This window comes from Phyllostomus hastatus, unplaced genomic scaffold, assembly GCF_019186645.2.
Source record: "Phyllostomus hastatus isolate PE091 unplaced genomic scaffold, TTU_PhHast_1.1 phas_scaffold_200, whole genome shotgun sequence".
Classification (NCBI taxonomy): domain Eukaryota; kingdom Metazoa; phylum Chordata; class Mammalia; order Chiroptera; family Phyllostomidae; genus Phyllostomus; species Phyllostomus hastatus.
The window spans coordinates 11884507-11905611 of record NW_025334016.1 but is presented as its reverse complement, the minus strand read 5'-3'; the positions used below and the strand labels follow the sequence as shown (position 1 = coordinate 11905611).

At 39.3% G+C, this 21105-nt stretch overlaps 1 protein-coding gene across 9 annotated transcripts in view; it reads right to left on the bottom strand.

Annotated features, from left to right (window-relative positions):
• LOC123832638 (zinc finger protein 81) overlaps positions 1–20260 on the bottom strand; it is a 52745-nt gene extending 32485 nt beyond the window's left edge. The window contains exons 1-4 of one of the 9 annotated variants that reach the window (XM_045860390.1): positions 20158–20260; positions 14782–14828; positions 13615–13676; positions 12977–13214 (exon numbers count right to left, since the gene is read on the bottom strand). In XM_045860390.1, the coding sequence (XP_045716346.1) occupies positions 12977–13048 (72 nt within the window). In that variant the 5' untranslated portion in view covers positions 13049–13214; positions 13615–13676; positions 14782–14828; positions 20158–20260. The remainder of the gene's footprint in view (positions 1–12976; positions 13215–13614; positions 13677–14781; positions 14829–20157) is intronic. The other 8 variants (XM_045860389.1, XM_045860384.1, XM_045860386.1 and 5 more) reach the window with 8 other exon arrangements.
• Positions 20261–21105: the final 845 nt, after the last annotated feature.

The following is a 21105-nucleotide window of genomic DNA, read 5'->3' as shown; positions in this document are numbered from 1 at the left end:
GCCTCCTTGCACAACCAAAAGAAGGACAACAACAATTTAAAAATAAAAAGCAACCAGAACTGACAGAAAATCGAACTGTATGGAAGTCTGACAACCAAGGAGTTAAAGAAGACACATTCATCCAGACCAGTAGGAGGGGTGGAGATAGGCAGCCGGGGCAGAGAGGACTTGTGGCCAGGTGGTGGCTGGCGGACCAGGGCGGGCAAGGTGGTGGCTGTCAAACTGGCAGGGTGGCAGATTGTGGATGGGGCAGTCCCACATTTGCACTCAGATAAACCAGGAGAAACAACTGGGGAGTGGGACAGACTGCACAACCCAGGGCCCCAGTGCGGGTAAAAAAAAAAAAAGCCTCAAAGCACTGATTAAAAACACCTGTGGGGGTTGAGGCAGTGGGAGAGGCTCCCAGCCTCATAGGAGAGTTCGTTAGAGAGACCCACAGGGTCCTAGAACGTACACAAACCCACCCACATAGGAATCAGCACCAGAAGGGCCCAATTTGCTTGTGGGAAGTGGGGGAAATGACTGAGATCAGGCAGAGAGCAGAGCAAGCACCATTGTTCCCTCTCGGACGCCTTCCCCACATACAGCATCACAACACAGCAATGTGGGTTACCCCGCCTGGGTGAATACCTAAGGCTCCACCCCTCACTACATAACAGGTACATCAAGACACACACTAGAAATGGCCCAAACAAAAGAACAAGATCAAAGCTCCGGAAAAAATACAACTAAGCGATGAAGACATAGCCAACCTATCAGATGCACAGTTCAAAGCACTGGTAATCGCCCTGGCTGGTGTAGCTCAGTGGATTGAGCATGGGCTGCGAACCAAAGTATCGCAGGTTCGATTCCCAGCCAGGGCACATGCCTGGGTTGCAGGCCATGGCCCCCAGCAACCGCACATTCATGTTTCTCTCTCTCTCTCTTTCTTCCTCCCCTCCCTCTCTAAAAATAAATAAATAAATCTTAAAAAAAAAACACTGGTAATCAGGATGCTCACAGAATTGGTTGAATTTGGTTGCAAATTCGATGAAAAAAAATGAAGGTTATGCTAAGTGATATAAAGGAAAATGTACAGGCAACCAATAGTGATGGGAAGGAAACTGGGTTTCAAATCAATGGAAGGGACCAGAAGGAGGAAAGGAACAACCAAACAGAAAAGAATGAAGAAACAAGAATTCAAAAAAATGAGGAGAGGCTTAGGAACTTCCAGGACATCTTTAAACATTCCAACATGTGAATTATAGGGGTACCAGAAGGAGAAGAGGAAGAGCAACAAGCTGAAGAATTATTTGAACAAATAATAAAGGAGAACTTCCCCAATCTGGCAAAGGAAATAGAATTCCAGGAAGTCCAGGAAGCTCAGAGAGTCCCAAAGAAGTTGGATCCAAGGAGGAACACACCAAGGCACATCATAATTACATTAACCAAGATTAAAATTAAGGAAAGAATCCTAGAAGCAGCAAGAGAAAAGGAGACAGTTACCTACAAAGGAGTGCCCATAAGACTGTCAGCTGATTTCTCAAAAGAGACCTTACAGGAAGAAGGGGCTGGAAAGAAGTTTTGAAAGTCATGAAAGGCAAGGACCTACATCCAAGATTGCTCTATCCAGCAAAGCTTTCATTTAGAATGGAAGGGCAGATAAAGTGCTTCTCAGATAAGATTAAAGGAGTTCATCATCACTAAGCCATTATTATATGAAATGTTGAAGGGATTTATCTAAGAAAAAGAAGACAAAAAATATGAACAGTAAAATGACAGCAAACTCACAATCATTAACAACCACACCTAAAAAAAAAAAAAACCCAAAAGAAAACTAAGGAAACAACTAGAACGGGAACAGAACCATAGAAACGGAGATCACATGGAAGGTTAGCAACAGGGGAGTGGGAGGAGGAGAGAGGGGAAAAGGTACAGAGAATAAGTAGCATAGAAGTTAGGTAGAAAATAAACAGAGGGAGGGTAAGAACAGTATAGGAAATGTAGAAGCTAAAGAACTTATATGTACGACCTATGGACATGAACTAAAGTGGGGAAATGTGGGTGGGAGGGGATGTGTAGTGTAGAGGGGAGTGAAGGGGGGGAAATGGGACAACTGTAATAGCATAATCAATAACATATATTTAAAAAAGAATATATGCACCACTATGTTCACTGAAGCATTATTTACAATAGCCAAGATTTGGAAGCAGCCCAACTGCCCATCAGTAGGTGAATGGATAAAAATGCTTAGCTACGTTTACACAATGAAATACTACTTGGCCATAAAAAAAGAAAACCTTGCCCTTTGAGGCAGCATGGATGGACCTGGAGATCATTATATGCCAGTAAGAGAAAGATAAATACCATGTGATTTCACTCACATGCGGAATCTAATGAACAAAATAAACTAACAAAACAGAAACAGACTCAGAAATAGAGAACAGACTGACAGCTGTCAGAAGGGAGTGGGGTTTCAGGGCTCAGTGAAAAAAATGAAGGAATTAAGAAAAAAACTTACAGATACAGACATCAGCATAGTGATCACCAGAGGGAAAGGGGGTGGGAGAGGCAGGAAAGGTTGAAGGGGGATATATGTGATAGAAGGAGACTTGGAATGGTGAACACAATACCATATATAGATGATGGATTATGGAATTGTATACCTGAAACCTATATAATTTTATTAACCAATGTCACTCCAATAAATAAAAATAAATAAAAAGAAAAAAGAGGAGATTCTCAACTTGAATGGAAACTAATTGATTCTTCTCATGGAATATTAATATCTGAGTTGTTAGGGGCTTCACAGCTGCTTGCTCAGGTATCAGTCATACATTGTAGAGCCCACTCTGGGCAGAATGACAACATTTCCATGGACAATGATCCTATTGAAAGATCTGCAAAAGCCATTCTTAAAATGAGGCCAACTCAACTTAGAAGCCCTAATACAATAAGAAACTTTCATTCTTTAAAAACAGATGTGTTTTCCAAAAGGAAATGGATGAATGGATTAAGAAACGAGCTAAAAAGAAATTCAACTCTAGTATGGGAATTCCTTAACAAGAAAATTCCTATTTCAGGGTCTTCATATGCTTTGTTGATACTGTTGTGTCATCAACAAAATCAACTGAGTGAGACAGTGATTTTAAAGGCGTTAGACTCTCACTACACCTGCAAAAAAAATGAACTTACTCCAAACATATTAAGAGATGTACTATTGGTCAGCAGAATTCTTTACAGGTCACTCTGAAGGTAAGCACCAGAAGTTTTCCCTAACCAACTTTATCAGGACCTGGTGGCAGTTGGATTTTATAGAATCAATGCTTGCAGAACATAAGTTTTGTCTAATCTGGTGTGTATGAAGTTGGGATGGCTTGAAGTTTTTCTCTTTTCAAAAAGCCAATTCTCAGGTAATGGTAAAAGTTCCCTTAATACATGTAATCTCCATTTTGAGGATACTAGAGCATATGGAATCTGACAGAAGTTGTCAATTTATTCCCACTGTTGTTCAGGATAGAAAGAAAGGAATTTTCCCTGCTGCCAAAAAGAGACCTGCTTTCCTTTCTTAGAGCATTTCCTACAGAATACTGGTATTTGTAAATCATTCCCCTGCCATTTTGATTATATATATCTTTTAAAAGGCTAAATAAACCTTTTGTCAGCATTACAACCCAGGAATTTTTCTTAAAGGTCTGGAAGCCATCTCTCTGAAACACAAACATCAAGGACAACACAGCCCCTATCTACCTGTCACCTTGGGAGCTTAGGCTGGGTGCCTGTCTCCAAGCTGTAACCACTTGCTTGTCATAGAGACAAGAGAAGTCTGATTTTGCCTTTGGATAAAGCCAATTAACTAGCACAGATGGCCACTCCAAATACCAGGTGAACCTATGGTGAATTATGAAAGAATGGTGAAAAAACAACACTGTCAAGTCCTCTTGCACAAGGACAAGTTATTTATCATGAGAACATGCATGTGATGGACTGTATTTTCTCAGCTACACAAAAGGGTAAGATTTCTGTCTTTGCAATCTCCTTAGCCAATGTTTGTGATGTGCACTGCAATCTGGTTTAATGCTTATTTTAATAACAAAACAGGTTTCTTTCTATTCTACATTTGTGAAGAGCATTTCCTGGGTTTGCAAGAAAGTTTAATCTTTTTCCTTAACATGCAACCAAGCTACTCTAGCTACAGTTTTCTTTATCTCTGAGTAATAAAGTCTTTAATCACTGACTCAGGAGTCTCATGACTTCTGTCAACATACTTGGAACTGTGACAAGCCCACCTCTTAGCTTCCAGGTAGGGTAAAATCTCATACTTTTCCCAGTTCTTGACACCAAGAACTAAGCCCAAGCTGCATTCATGTGGCAAGGCCTTCAATACACATCTGCAGTGCTGTTCTGGGAGTAATGAAAGTACTTTGGTGTTTCACACCAGTAAGTGGGTCAGGCTTTAGGGTGACAGACTCTACCCTCTGTTGTCCAAACTTTTCACTATCTAAATGAAGTCCTCTTGGTCAGCCAGTCAGAAGCCTGAGTCTCAGTGGCTCTTCCTGTGATATTATCAAACCTTTGCCATCAGAGATGGCTGGTAAACCCTGACAAAATTCAGGGGCTAGATCACCAAATAAAGTGCCTGGGACCTCTGGGTGGATTCACAATGCTCTATCTTTCTTGCAGTCAAGGAAAAACTTCTATCTTATTGAACACCATACCAAAAAGGAAGCCCAGCATCATACTGAACTCCCTAGGTATGGGAGACTGTCTGTGCCTCACCTGGGCATGCTACTTGATCCTAAACTACAAACCAGTGTCCTCTGAATAGGACACAAACTAACAGGCAGTTCAGGATGCTGTCCAGCAAGCTGTAGCACATTCTTGGCTTCCTACTTTCAGGGTCTGAAAAGCCTAAATGGCCCTGTTGAGCTACCAGTTTGTGTAATTGATGATTTTAACCTATTGAGGTCCTAGCAAAGGGGGGCAGCCCTTTTTCAAAATAGCCCCTTGGGGTTTTGACTTTGTCATCTTCCTTACACAGCTACCACCTATACTCCTTATGAAAAGCAGCTATTAGCTTGCCACTGGGCCTTTGTCAAAAGTGAACACCTGAGCCATGATGGCCTTGCACCTCTCTAGCCTGAGAGTTTCATTTTGGAGTAGGTCAATTCAGACTCAATGACTAACAACGTGGGAAGGGCCCAACAAGCTTAACTTGTCAAAAGGAAAGAGCATATTCAAGATCACAACTGGCCTGGTTCCAGCAGCATCCTGGCTTTACATAAAAATGGGATAGCTATCCCCTTGGGGAAAAATTTATTTCCCACTCTGCCAACCAGACCAAGGATGCTGAGCTTAATGGGGCCCTCAATTCACAGAGCCCCCCCCCCCAATGCCTGGACTTGATCCACAAATGGTTTGGCTAAGCTGGATGCTAATCGTTTCAACTGGGCTGCTTGACTGTTCCACCTCAGCAGAACTAAGAATGGATGTGAGCACTCCAGTCAGCAGACAGAAAAGGCTATTCTCATAACTCTAGACAATATTCCCTTTCATATCTATTTATACTTGAACTATTGTTAATGTCCAGCTGTTCAGGCTCCCACTTGGAAGACTACATTGAGAGCTTGAACAGCGCTCTTTGATATCACAGACTGTGGAAACAAATTGCAGCTACTAATTCAATGATCTTGATCACCCATGTAGATGCCCATGGTAAGCGTCCATTCTTTGATGACAGTGACTGGAATCAAGCTGATGATTGAGCCTTCACTGACCATATTACTGCCAGTGCTTTCGGCATTCATCATCACATTGGACATAGCAATGCATCCATCATAACAGACTGGGCACAAATGACAATACTGCATTTCTGATACAGAAGCTACCACTGTGTACCAAATTTATGACTCCTTCCAAAACATGACTTGTGATGAGGAATGGCACATAGCACAAAGTGTGGCCCCACCTGCTCCTGGCCAACTGACTACATCATACCTCAAGTCCCCTCTCACAGTTTTCACTGATGTTGCATCACTGTTGATACTTTTTTCAGGTCAAAATGTTTCTGTTTCAGTCTGCTTAGCCCACTTCAGCCATACAATTCTGGCCCTTAGAATTAACCTGTGTCAGGTTTTCAGCTTTCCAGACTATATGAAGCCTAAAAATGGAACATCTTTTATTGCAAAAGCCATGTAACAATGGGCTGATAGTCAAGGTATTTGATGGACTTTCCACACTCCCTACCACACACTGGCATCTGATATTGTTGATCATTGGAATGGCTTCCTCAAAAGGAAACTCAAGTCCTGGCCACTGTGGCTCAGTTGGTTAGAGCATTGTCCCATAACCAAAAGGTTGTGGATTCGATTCCCAGTCAGGGCACATAACTAGTTTGCAGGTTTGATCTGGTCTGAGTGTGTACGATCCTTGGTATGGGTGCATAAGGGAGGCAACCAATCAATGTTTCTCTCTCCCCCTTCCTCTCTCTCTAAAAACAATGCAAAAAATGTCCTCAGGTGAGAATTTTCAAAAAAAGAAACTCCAAAGGATTTCAGACTCTGCCTCCCTCACTTCCTACTGCTCCATATATGCTATCTAGTAAGGCAGTTTAGTCCATGAATGTGGCTGTCCCCACAGGTGATTCATCTCCTTTCAGCCGCTCCATAGGAATGATCAGAGCAAAAGGTGTTAGGGGTTATATGGGTGTATTTTGATAATTTGGGATCCTGTCTTGAACATTCTTGGGTATAATCAATTTTCTTCCTTTCACCTAACAGCAACCCCAGATTAGCCTGGTTGCTAACCCTATGTATGGGTGGCAAACCAGCTGGAAGGGAGGGTGGTTAAGAGATTTAAATTTAATTCTGATTCGGTCACCTGGATTCTCTGGTTGGATTGACACTGTCCTAGATCATAATGATAATGACCACCTGGTTAAGTACACTGCTTACTGTGTTCCTCTTCAATGAACCACATGGGCCAAAGGGTAGAACATAGCAAATCTCTGTAAATTTATAAATATGCTTGTGTTCTTATTGCATCCGAATGATTGAAATGAAAGGTCAGGAAACTAGAAGGAGATGAGTGGGGGGAGTGAATTTATAGCTACTAGAATGAACCATAATGATTTAGTGTCAGTAGAGGGTAAGCAACAACACAGAAACTGAAGAAACATACCTTACACCCCAGGAGGTATAGGAAAAGGAGGGGCATTAATAATCTTTGTCTTTCAGAATCACCCTTTGAGCATTCCTCACAAAGGAAAATGCCCTGGTACATCTCCCCCAACTGCTGTGAGTGCTAAATTTACCTGACTGTCAGGTCTGCCAATACTTGCAACCACAACGTTATTAACATTCCATTTAAGCTTGCTAAGAAGTCTATCAGAAACAGCCGGGAGGGCCCCAGCTCCTGCACCACACACACACACACACAATACCTGTCAATACCTCCAAATGTCTCCTCTTCTCGAACCACTTCCCCTGGCTGTTGCTCAGTCATTCTGTGTAACAGAAGAATGCCATGCAGCTGGTAGCATGGGCATATAGGACAGGTGGGAATGAACACCTTTAGGCTGTCTCTCCAATGATAAGAACTAGATTCAAGTTTTCAAACAGAACCGAGGACCCTTGACAATGTTGAACTTCACCTGAGCCCTAAAAACAGTGACAGTTTTTATGCTCTTAGAAATGACTTGCCACAAAAACACCTTTCTCCTTATAACTTAGACAAGATTTGCTGTCCACTCTTTCTCATGAACACCCACAAGACTTCCAGGGTTTACCTGTGACAAAGCCAAACACAGACCTTTCTCCTTTTATCAAACTTGCTCAAAGGCCAGACACAGACCCTCCAACTCCCCACTGTCTCATGAATAATTAACTGAGATTAGAAGTTTGTTCCCCTTAAACTAGCTAGACACAGAGATAAACATTTCCTTTTCAGCTGACAGAAACTTCCCCTGAACACAGAAATAATTCCACCTGTAAATCTCCCTGCCACAACTTGTCTAATCCTCATTATGAAAGTAAAAGACAGCCCTGGCTGGCGTAGCTCAGTGGATTGAGCGTGGGCTGCGAACCGAAGCATCGCAGGTTCCATTCCCAGTCAGGGCACATGCCTGGGTTGCAGGCCACAGCCCCCAGCAACCGCACATCGATGTTTCTCTCTCTCTCTCTCTCTCTCTCTCTCTCTCTCTCTCTCTCTCTCTCTCTCCCTCCGTTCCCTCTCTAAAAATAAATAAATAAAATCTTAAAAAAAAAAAAGAAAGCAAAAGACAAACTCACCCTGATGAGATGCTCTGATCTTCAGGTGTGGGGTGCTCTCTTGATTACAGTAGCTTGAATAAAATCAATTTCCTGTCTTGTTCCCTTTTATCTTTTATAGTAAGAGACTTTCAGCTGGCTGAGAGGCCACAGTGAAGGCATTTTCAATCTATGTCTCCTGACTGCTGGAGGCCCTACTTAGGGGATCCCACCAACTGTAAACAATACTTTCTTCTGGGGGCACCCTGGCATTATACTTCTTGTGCAGAAGCTAGCATTAACTTGCCTTCCTCCCAAAAATATGATGATCTGCACCTTAAGGGTGGTCATATGTGACCTGCAATTGTTCAAGGTGGTGACCGGTGGTTCGAGTAGCTTTTAAATGATTCTGGGGATCTCTCCAAAAGGAGGCTACCTACTTGGTTGCTACTAGGAGCTTCCTAGAAGGGTAAATAGCTTGTTACTTATGTACACCTCGAGGGCAGTTATTCTCATGATAGGAATCATCCAATTAGAAAAGGTGGTAGGACATTTGTCTCTGATTTTATCTGAGGTGATCAACATATTATCTTGGCCCTGGAAGGCATTCTGGGTCAAGCTCAGTTTACTGTCCAGTGTTGTTCTGGAAGCTGAACTTTCCCCTCTGGGCCAAGGCAGAGTCTGTGCAATTGTTAATACATCCTGCTGTACCTGGAGTAGTGTCTCACGCCAAGCAGAAAGATCAATATAGAAACTTAGGTAGAAAGGCACCTGGCTTTGTAAGGTAAACTTTGATGGCTTTAAAGGATTTGTTCACCTGACTGAATCCAGAACCCTGGATGTCATGGTTGAGCAAAATACTGCAGATTGGCCCTCATTCTGCCATTTGGAGTCCTGTTGATTAATTAAGTGTTGCATAAAACAAATTGAACAATTTTTGCCCTCACCTCTGTCAGTCATATCAGTCAGAGTGGCTGACAGAGTAGTATACTCAAGGGAAAATTTGCAGAAGGCAAGACAATGAAGGGTAGATATTGTTGGGAGATGATTCTCCACAGGTCTAGTAACACTACAGTGAGCATTTATGCATGTATCCAGTACATCAGCCAAGGATTTCTGTTGGTATTTTCCTAGGGGAATTGTTTCCTCATATGGTCTACATATGCTTTGATGAAGAAGGCTAAGATGTTTCCCAAAGAGACTATGCCAATTACACTCCCACCAGCTGCATATGAGCTGCTGATATGAGTTAATATATCAGCAACTAGATGTGCTGATATAAGCCTATGAGCAGCTGATATGGCTCCTCATTCTTGCTACCACTTGTCATCATCAGTCGTCTTAATTTCAGCCATTCTTGTGGGAGTGCAGTGGTATTGCATCGTGGTTTACATTTTACATTTCCCTGATCACTAATGAGATTGGGCATAATGAGATATCTCTGGTGTTTGTGAGCAATTTGGTATCTTCTTTTGTTATGTACCTGTTCAAATAAGGCCTCTGACTACTGTGTAGCCTGCTTTTCTGTACTGTTTTATTGTTCTTGACATATTCTGCCTATAAGTACTCTGTTGTCTATCTCTTCTACTCTGTGGCTTGTAATTTTCTTCTTAATGGAAGTGATTATCATAAATGTCAGGATAGTAATTATTTTGGGAGTAGGGGGATTCTAAAATGCTGACTGTGGACACTTTCTAGACTGACATAATGAAAAATCACTGAGCTGTAAATGTTATTTCACAATAAAACCATTGTTTTAAATAGGCTTAATCTATGACCCATTAACTCCACCCCTACATATATAGTTAAGAGAGGTGTATACACATGTACATGAGAAGAAATGAACAAAAAGTTTGTGTTCACTGCAACACTGTTTATAATTCACATTATATTTCACCAAAATGCTTACAATTAACAAAAACTGATAAAATGTGTATATTAGGCCACCTTTTGTGAAGTAAGAAGGACAAAGTAAGAATGTGTTCTTGGCTGCTTTTATTTGCATAAAGAAACCCTAGTCATGCAGAGAAAACTAACCTGGTTATATGTATTAGATATAGGTGAGCAGATAGGAGAAAGATGGGTAAGAGAATTTAAATTATGTAGATTTTTATATTTAAAAATTTTTGTGTAGTTTCAATTTTGAGATGTGTCTATATTGTTACTCAAAAAATTAAAAAACTAGTACTAATATTTTAGAGTGATAAGATGCATGCATCAAACAAAAATAGCATGCTATTAAAAGTGAATATTCTGAAAATAAAAAGAGCTATTTAAAATAAAAATATATAACAGCATTAATGAGAAACACAAAAGAAGATCTGGAAGATAAAGTTTTATTTAAAAATTACTGGAAAGGACAGCAAAAGAGAAATGAAAATAAGTAAAACAAAGACTAAAAAGAGGAGGCTGAACAATCAAATAAAAACAGTCTGATTCCACTGCTGGGACTATACCCTAAGAATCCTGAATCACCAATTCAAAAGAACCTATGCACCCTAATGTTCATAGCAGTGTTATTTACAATAGCCAAGTGCTGGAAACAGCCTAAATGCCCATTGGTAAATGAGTGGATCAAAAAACTGTGTTACATTTACACAATGGAATACTATGCAGCAGAAAGAAAGAAGGAGAGCTCCTACCCTTTGCAACAGCATGGATGGAACTGGAGAGCATTGTGCTAAGTGAAATAAGCCAGGTGGTGAAAGACAAATAAATACCATATGACGTCACCTATAAGTGGAACCTAGTCAACACAACAAACAAATGAGCAAAACAGAATCAGAGACTTGGAAATAAAGAACAAATGGACAGGGGCCAGAGGAGAGGGATGAGGGAGATAAGGGGGGAAAGAAGGGGAAGGAGCAAGCAAAGGAATATGAATAGAGGACTCATGGACACGGACAATAGGGGGACTGACTGTGGGAGTGGGGAGGGGTGGGGTAGGAATGAGCAATAGGGAAAAAGGCGGGACAACTGTAAATGAACAACAATAAATAAAAAATAAATAAATGCTAAAAAAGAAAAGCAGAGAAAATGTATGTGTGGATACAAAAGGATTAGACTGGAAACAGCCTTTTAAAATTCTGCACAAAAAAGATTCCAGCCTAGAACTCTATATCCACTTGAAAAGATAAATTTAGTGTCAGAGTTAAATAAATTTAATACAAAGGCATTTATGACTTTTATTTCTATAATTGTATATATTAGATAAATATATTTTGCATGACATTTTCAGACATGCAAAGTTTCATAAAATCCACCTGTCATGTACCCATTTGCAAGGACAGACTAGAGGATGTGCTCCCACAAAATGAGGGGGGTAAACCAATAAAGAGGAAGATAGTGGATCAAGTAAAAAAGGAAGGAAAATATAGGATCCCCAGGAAAGGGGGTATATGATAAGACAGAGGTGAAAAGGATTTCCTGGGGGATGGCAAAGGGAAGAGACCAGGGTAATAGTTGTACATTAAGCTGAGAGAGCAACCAGACCAGCCTTCAGTAAGTCAACAAGTTCCAGGAAAGATTTCTTCAAAGAGAAGACACTGATGCCCAGATTTGAGAACAGCCCCACCTACTACTAGCTGTGTGAACTTGGGCTAGTAGTTAGTTTTTCTCTATGTCCTAGTTTCCCTCTCTATAAAATGAGAATAACTATGGCACCCACTTCTTGAGGTTGTTATGAAGATGAGTTATTATATATTGTGTGTGTATAATAGTGTTGGGCATATAGTAAACATTATATGAGTATTTACAATTATTGTCACTATGATTATTATCTAGTATGTTTGAATATACAGAAAGATTTAAACAACTAGGAATAATTTGGAGTTGAATTATTGATATATATATATATAAAATAAAGCAAAGAAATGACTAAAACCAGAAAACTCTTGCATGGAAAAGAAAAAATTGTGTAGAAATAGTAACCACAGCATGGATATCACATGACTCAACTATACACATTCACAGTCATAAATATTGATGGTGGATCTGATGAAAACAATGATATTTATAGGCAAATGTGTATGTGAGTGGGGGTATATAGAAAGGCTAAATCTCTACCTCCTATCATGGAAAGTCAATAGATAATGTCCAAAACTAAATATTAAGTCTGTTAAAAAATTAAGAGTGCTTCTCTCTAGGAAGCTGGAATCTGGGAGAAACAAAGCAGAGAAGACTCATTTTTTAAAAAAAAATATTTTGAAGATTTTTTTTGTTTATTTATTTTTAGACAGAGAGGAAGGAAGGGAGAAACAGAGGGAGAGAAATATCAATGTGTGGTTGCTTCTCATGTGCCCCCTACTGGGGATCTGGCCTACAACCCAGGCGTGTGCCCTGACTGGGAATCGACCCAGAGATCCTTTGGTTTGCAGGCCGGCACTCAATCCACTGAGCCACACCAGCCAGGGTGGGAGGAGTCATTTTTAAAGAAGACTTAGAGAACTACTTGACCTTTTACCATTTGTAAATAAAACTAAAAACTAATTTTAAACTACCAAGTGGCAAAAATATTCCCAAAATATATGACAATGATAATGGGTTATTAACCTTAATATTTTTTTAAAACTCTTTAAAATATATAAATAAATAAGCAATGGACAGGAGAAAGAAATTCACACAAGGGAAATAAATTACCAATAAAAATCCTGATTATGCTGCCTGGTTTTTAAAAGTTGTACATATTAAAATAATAAGACACTATCTTCTGAGTGAATTTCTGCCCCTGGGCACCTCTTCCTTCTCCTTACCTCACATAAGTTGTCTCTTCCTTCTGCAGTCAGGGCCAATGACCAATGGGGAGAGCTCTGGTTGGCTAGCATGTTTACTCTGGGCCTCAGCCCTCAGGCTCTCTTGCTGACAACTCGGCTTTTCCAGGAAGTCTAAAGTCAGGCAGGGTTGGTGGACTCAACCACAGCTGCTTGGGCTGGAAGGAAGATGCAGACTTCACTATGGGGTCTTGACCAGGGACTCCAGACTCCAAGAAACCTGGAAGACAGTGTCCACATGGTCAGTCATTCAGTATTCACCCCACACATGTTACATGGAGGCATCAAAGTACAGTTCACAGCACTGGATGCTGTGGGGTAAACACTGTCTGGTCAATACCTATTCTAGTTATTCATCAAAGTGGAATATGAGTGAGACCATAGAGTTAGACTAAAATTAATAAAGGCTTAAATTCTAGCTTTGTCAAATTTTAGTTATAAGAATATGAATTTTTTTTCAAAATGAGTCAAAACTATTTATCCCAAGTGATTGTGAAAATTATATGAGATGATGTTTGTAAGGCACATAGCACCAGACCAGACCAGCTCAAGTAAACTTTTAATTCATACTAGCAAGTATTGTTATTATGAGAAATTACATAATGAGCAGAAGCAGGTACCTCATTTAATTTGCACAGTCTTGTCATCTATGTGTTGCTGTAATTATTGTTTCATTTTGTGCCTACAAAAACAGAGGTTTAGTGATGTTAAGTAAAATCCAGTCTACCTGGCTTCAAAATTCACATTCTCCATACTATATCACACAGTACTTATTATATATGAGGTAGACTCAAAGTAAATGTAGTTCTGTTTAATAGATGTTGAAAACGTGACAGTGATTTGGAATAAAAATGTTAACTAAAATTTCTTAAACTACAAGAGACATGTCACAAGGGAAATACTAATAGCGTGGGAGGGACTAAAATTGTCCAATTTTAATATCCAAAGGTAAAATTGTTTCTCCTGTTGAAGGAGGAGAGGGTGTCTCTGTGTCCAAAGAGGTGCTACAGATTTAGTCATTCTTTTTAGGAAAGGGAAAATATCCACGTAAACGCAAAAAGGAACTTCATTAAGACAATAGAAATAAGAGATGGGGTGAAGAGAAAACGAGGAAGTAAAATAAGTAAGAAGTAAAATAAAATAAACATAGGAGTGTGGAGGATGGTATAAGGGACTAAATGGTAATGGAGAAAATACAATAAAGATTAAATAAAAAATAAAATAAAAGGTATGCACAAGTTAAAAATTTTAAAATATGAAGGTGATGTTGTACCAAAGAAAGAGATAAGAGATAATATGCTTTCTTTTCTTATGCCCGTGGAACTTCTACAAAATCCCATCAAATAGCATGTCCACAAAGAAAATCTGGCAGATGTTTTAATGTTGGGAATTAAGGGAAATGAAAATCAAAATCAAAATTTTCTATTCATATCCATTAAAATAGCAAAAATAAGAGCAAGGGAGGGATAACAGGGGAAAGAGGGGGAAGGGTCAACTCAAGTAACAAATATAAAGGACCCATGGACAAAGACAATGGGGAATAGGATTGAATGTGGGAGGTGGGGGGGGGTGGGTAGGGCAGGGGAGGGTAATGGGGGGGGAATGGGGACAAGTGTAATTGAACAACAAAAATAAAAAATTTTAATGAAAGAAACAAATAGCAAAACTAAGAAAAAAGACAATTAACTAGTGCTGGTAAGGTATGCACAAACTGGAGCTCTCATACATTGCTTGTAGAATTTAAAAATAATGCAGCCATTCTGAAAAACAGTTTGGTAAAACATTACCCACAGAGTCACCATATGATCCAGCAGTTCCACACCCAGGTACCTACCTAAGAAAAATAAAAGACATGTCTACTCAAAAACTTGTACACAAATATTTACAGCACTATTATTCATAGTAGTCAAAAATGGAAAGCACCTTAAATGTCCATCAACTGTTGAATGGATAAACAAGTGTGGTATACATATACAATACAATATTATTTGGCAAGGAAAAGTACTGTTACATGCTACAACTTGAATGACCCTTGAAATCATTATCTTATGTGAACAATGCTAGTCACAGAAGACCACCTATTTTGTCATTCTATTTATGTGAAATGCCTAAAATGGGTAAATACATAAAGACTAACATGTATAGGTTGAAAGTATTCTAAAAATAGATTGTGTTGATGACTGCACAATTCTTTTTTTAAAAGTATATCTTACTGATTATGCTATTACAGTTGTCCCATTATTTCCTCCTTCTTTATTCCCTCCACTTTGCACACCCCTTCCACCCTCATTCCCCTTCTTAGTTCATGTCCTTGAGTTGTACATATAAGTTCTTTGGCTTCTCCATTTCTTATACTACTCTTACCCCCTCTGTCTATTTTGTACCTACCATTTATGCTTCTTATTCTCTGTACCTTTTCCTCCATTGTCCCCACTCCCCACTGATAACCCTCCATATAATCTCCATTTCTGTGATTCTGTTCCTATTCCAGTTGTTTGCTTAGTTTGTTTATTTTTTTTAGGTTTAGCTGTTGATAATTGTGAGTTTATCGTCATTTTAATGTTCATAGTTCTGATCTTCTTTTTCTAAGATAAGTCCCTTTAACATTTCATATAATAATGGCTTGGTGATGATGAACTCCTTTAACCTACCCTTACCTGAGAAGCACTTTATCTGCCCTTCCATTCTAAATGATAGCTTTGCTGGATAGAGTCATCTTGGATGTAGGTTCTTGCCTTTCATGACTTGGAATACTTCTTTCCAGTTACTTCTTGCCTGCAATGTTTCTTTTGACAAATCAGCTGACAGTCTTATGGGAACTCCTTTGTAGGTAACTGTCTCCTTTTCTCTTGCTACTTTTAAGATTTTTCTCCTTATCTCTCATCTTGGATAATGTAATTATGATGTGCCTTGGTGTGTGCTTCCTTGGGTCCAACTTCTTTGGGACTCTCTGAGCTTCCTGGACTTCCTGGAAGTCTATTTCCTTTGCCATATTGGGGAAGTTCTCCTTCATTAGTTTTCAAATAGCTTTTCAATTTCTTGTTCTTCCTCTTCTTCTGGCACTCCTATGATTTGGATGTTGGAATGTTCAAAGTTGCCCTGGAGGTTCCTAAGCCTCTCCTCATTTTTTTGAATTCTTGTATCTTCATTCTGTTCTGGTTGAATGTTTATTTCTTCCTTCTCTCCAAATCCTTGATTTGAGCCCCAGTTTTCTTCCCTTCACTGTTCCCAATATATTTGTCTTTATTTCACTTTGCAAAACCTTCACTTTTCCCTCTATTTTGTGGCCATACTCAACCATTTCTGTGAGCATCCTGATTACCAGTGTTTTGAACTCTGCATCAGACAGGTTGGGTATCTCTTCATCACTTAGTCCTATTTTTGGAGTTTTTATCTGTTCTTTCATTTGGGCCCTAGTTCTTCATCTTGGCACACCTGTATGTTATAAGGGTCAGAGCCTTAAGTATTCGCCAGGGTGGGGCAACCCACTTGGTTGCATTGTGGTGCTGTATGTGGGGGAGGGGTCAGAGAAGGAATAATGCTGCCTGCTTGGCTCTTGCCCAGCTTTGAGTCACTTACTCTGCTACCCAGTAGCAAAGTGGGCCCTTGTGGTGCTTATTCCTGGGTGTGTGGGCTTGTGTATGTTCTAGGATCCTGTGGGTCTCTCCAACGAACTCTCTTGTGAGGCTGGAAGTTCATCCCACCAGCGCAACTCCCACAGATTTGTACAGCCAGAGGTTTTGAGGCTTTATTTCCCCACACTGGTACCCTGTGTTGTGTGGTCTTTCTCACTCCCAAGCTGTTCCTTCAGGTTTATCTGCATGCAAACATCAGACTGCGAGGTCGACCAGCCATTCCCTTGCTGCATGTCCTCTCCGGCCCCGCTGCCCATCTCCACCCCTCCTACTACTCTGAATGAATGTTTCTTCTTTAATTTCTGGGTTGTCGGACTTTCATGTAGTTCAATTTTCTGCCAGTTCTGGTTATTTTTTGTATTTACATTTGTTGTTTTCCTTTTGGTTGTGTGAGGAGGCAAATTGTATCTACCTATGCCTGCATCTTGGCTGGAATTTTGATGACTGCACAATTCTGTGACTGTAGTTAAAACCACTGAATTGCATATTCTAAATGGGTGAATTTGATGGCATTGGAATGTATCTAAGTAAGTCTGTTTTTTTAATCTTCACCAGAGGTTATATTTATTTATTTTGAGAGAGAGAGGAAGTGGTGGGGAGGAGGAGAGGTAGAAATACCAATGTGAGAGGAAAACATCGATCAGTTGCCACCCATACTTAGGCCATCTGGGGATGAAACACACAACCTGGGTGTGGTGCCCTGACCAGGGATTGAACCCTTTTTGGTTGTTCCAATCAACTGAGCCACCCAGCCTGGGCTAAATAAGTCTGTTTTAAAAGAAAAGAAACACTTTCCTAAATAACCCAGGACCAAAGTGGGAAATGAATACACAAGATACACAGTCTTTACCAGAAGTCATGGAACACACCAAAGTTATATAGAAAGTGAAAATTACAGCTTTAAATGGCTTTATTTTTAATATAAAATAAATATTAAAAGAGCTATGTGTTCAATCTAAAGAATTAGAAGTAGAAAAAAAATTAAACAAACCTCCGAGGAAAGAAAGCAGCACTTAATAAAAATAACATCTTAAAGAAATAAAACATAGCAATAGGGAGTTTAAATCAAATAAAGATTTGGGTCTTTGAGATTCAACATCATAAGATAACCCACTAGCAAACCAGATAAAGGAGAAAAGTTTAAATATTACATATATACAATGAGAGAGGAAAATCTTTTCCAGATATGGCAGTGGTTCAAAGTAGTTATTGTGGATACTATGTATAAATGCATAGCAACATACTTCAATATTGATGTGAAACATGTACTTCCTTAGCAAAATATAAATTAACACAGTTAACAGAGGAGAAATATAGGAGACAACAATGAATGTAGAAGAGACCAGAACAAAAATGACAATACAACAAATACAAAGACTGAAAGGTAGAAATGAAAAGTGGAGAGCCCACAGACCTCAGGTTAGGGGAAACAACACAGTGGTAAGTTCTATATGTTTCATTTCCCCTCCCATATATCACTGGAGAAGCCTATAACTCAAAACTGTCAACAGCCACTGACAAAAAAAACTTCAAAGAAAAGCCTCCTCCCCTTAATCAAAGGACCAAAAAAAGTGTGGCCTAATTGAACACACCCACCCTACTCCACCTAAACACTAATAGAATACATGTTCTCTTAAAGCACCCATGCAACAATCTCCAACACATATTATATCCAGGGTCATAAAACAAACTTCAACAAATTGAAATCTTAAAGCATATGTCCTTTTATCATAATAGTACTGCACTAGAAATGAATAACAAAAAGATAACAGGAAAGTCTCCAAACACTTGGGAATTAAACAATACATTTCTATATAATCCATGGATCAAAGAGGAAGTTTCAAGGAAATTAAAAAGTAATGAATGAAAATGAAAATATAAATGAAATTTGTCAGATGTAGATAAAGCAGTATTGAAAGAAAAATTTATAAATTTAAATGTTTTATTAGAAAATAATTAAGGTCTTAAATCAATAATCTAAGTTCCTACCTCAAGAAACTAGAACAAGAACAAAGTAAACTCAAAACAAACAGAAGGAAAGAAGTAATAAACACAAGAGCAGAAATCAATCAAATTGGAAACAGAAAAACAATACAGAAAATCAATGAAAGCCAAAGCTGGTTCTTCAAAAACATTGATAAAATTGGTAATCCACTAGCAAGATTGACAAAGATAAATAGAAGATTCAAATTACCAAAATCAGAAATGAAAGAGGAGATAGAACTACAGCTCCTGCAGCCATTCAAAGGAAAAGGAATACCACACACAACTTCATGCACATTAATTAAACAACTTGGATGAAGTGGTCCAATTCCTCACAAAACACAAACTCTCACAATTCACCAACTATTAAATAGTTACTCTGAAAAGATATTAACTAGGTAATCTGAATAGTAATATAACTTCTACAGAAATTAAAGATAATAAAAAAGCTCCCAAAAGAAAATTTCCAGGCCCGGATGGTTTCACTGGAGAATTCTACCAAACATTTAGCATAATTCTACACAATCTCTTCCAGAAAATAGAAGAGAACACTTCCCAACTCATTCTATGACCCGCTAATACTAAAACCAGACAAAGACAGTATAAAAAAGGAAAACTGGAGACCCACATTTCTCATGAACTTAGATGCAAAAATCCTCAAAAAAAGTATTAGCTAATCAATTCCTACAATACATAAAAAGAATTATATACCACAATCGGGTGAGGTTTATTCTACGAATGTAAGGCTAGTTCAATATTCAAAACTCGATCAGTGTACTCCTCCATATTAACAGGCCAAAGATAAAAAAATCATGAGATCATATAAATTCATACAGTAAGACAAAAACACACCTATTCATGATAGAGAACCTTGAAATAGCCTCACACAAATATGGCAAATTTATTTTTGACAAAGGTGCAAAACATATAAACAGAGGAAGAATAGTCTTTTTAATAAATGGTGCTGGAGTAATGGGACATTCAAATAAATGAACCTCAATCTAAGTCTCACACTTCATATGAAGCATAACTCAAACAGATCATGGACAGCAGGAATCAGAAGTGGACAAATCAGCATCACAGTAGAAAATTTCTCATTCTAAGGAATAGAAGAAGCACACAAAAGTGTACAAATCTTGTACAACACAACTGACAGCTAAATAACTAAATAATATTGTCGAGTTATATATGAAACATTTATAAAAATTCACCATGTAGTAGGCCATGCATCCCCTCATATTTCAAGGAATGAGCTTTATGTAGGCATTTTTCAGACCACATTTTTCTAAGGTTAGAAAACTATTAAATAGATAAACTTTTGAAAACTGAAAACGCACTTCTAAATAACTCAGGGGCAAAAGTAAAATGATCAACTCTTAGAAAATACTTAGAACATAATGCACCAAACCTTGTGAGTTTGAGTAAACTTTAAAACCTTAATATCAATATGAGATGATAACATAATGAGAAATAATGAGCTAACCACCCAACTACAGTCAGACAATCGAGTCCATCACTGACCACACAAAATTCCCCAACACTCACCCTCCCCAGGGCCTCACCACAGCAAAACACCTCTGGTGAACAGCATTGAGATTCTCCGGACAGCTAGTCAGAACCACAGCCGCTTCCGGTCACAACCCCTAGCACCTCCCCTTCTCGTGATTTGGGGCAATGCAGAAAAGGATCAAGGTTCTGCACATGCGCAAAACCACATTTGAGGCTGCTGACACCCGAGTCAACCCGGAGATGTTCTGCAGTCCTTGCTTTGGGGTATTCGGTGCCCCTCGGCAGCAGTGGGAAGCATGGCCGTGCCTAGTTTGCCCTTCTTTGTGGGGTACACCGTGCTGAAGGAGTGCCCGTTCCATACTGAGGATGAAGAAGTCTCTAAAATCACAGAGACGAGCGGTGAATCCTTCTCACAGGTGGAGGGGAGCAGAGTTTGGGACATTTCTCTGAGCGCGCTTTCTGAAGGGGGGGGAGCTTTGAATCTCTACCTTATGTGTCTGTGTAATAATATCCAAGGGGGGATATACCCGAGGGGCCTCTGGAAAGAAGCACAAGTGCCAGTGGCTGTCATCTCCTAGCAAATACTATAAGATGAGAAGTGGGGAGAAGGCAAATGGGTTACAGGCTTCTCCTGGAACATACCATGAGGGGAGAAGAGAAAGGAATCAGGGACGTGTAGGCCTTGCCCTAGAATATAGCACTGGAGAAAAAAGGGAAGAAGTCAGTGTTACCTTTCCCTCTGCTCAGCACGTGAAAGCTGACTGTGGAATTTGAATGTTCCCATAATCTACATTATCTCCCACTCCAGCTACCCAAGCTAAAATAAAAGTGTGTGCCAACAGTAATTGATTTTTCCTTAACTTAATGCAATGTGTTGATAAAAATATCTTTAGGAAACTATTATTTTACTTCTTCATAAAATAAAGTCTATGAAGTGATAATGCCCTTACATTGCAAATGTAGCTTTAAGACAGGCTACTTCTG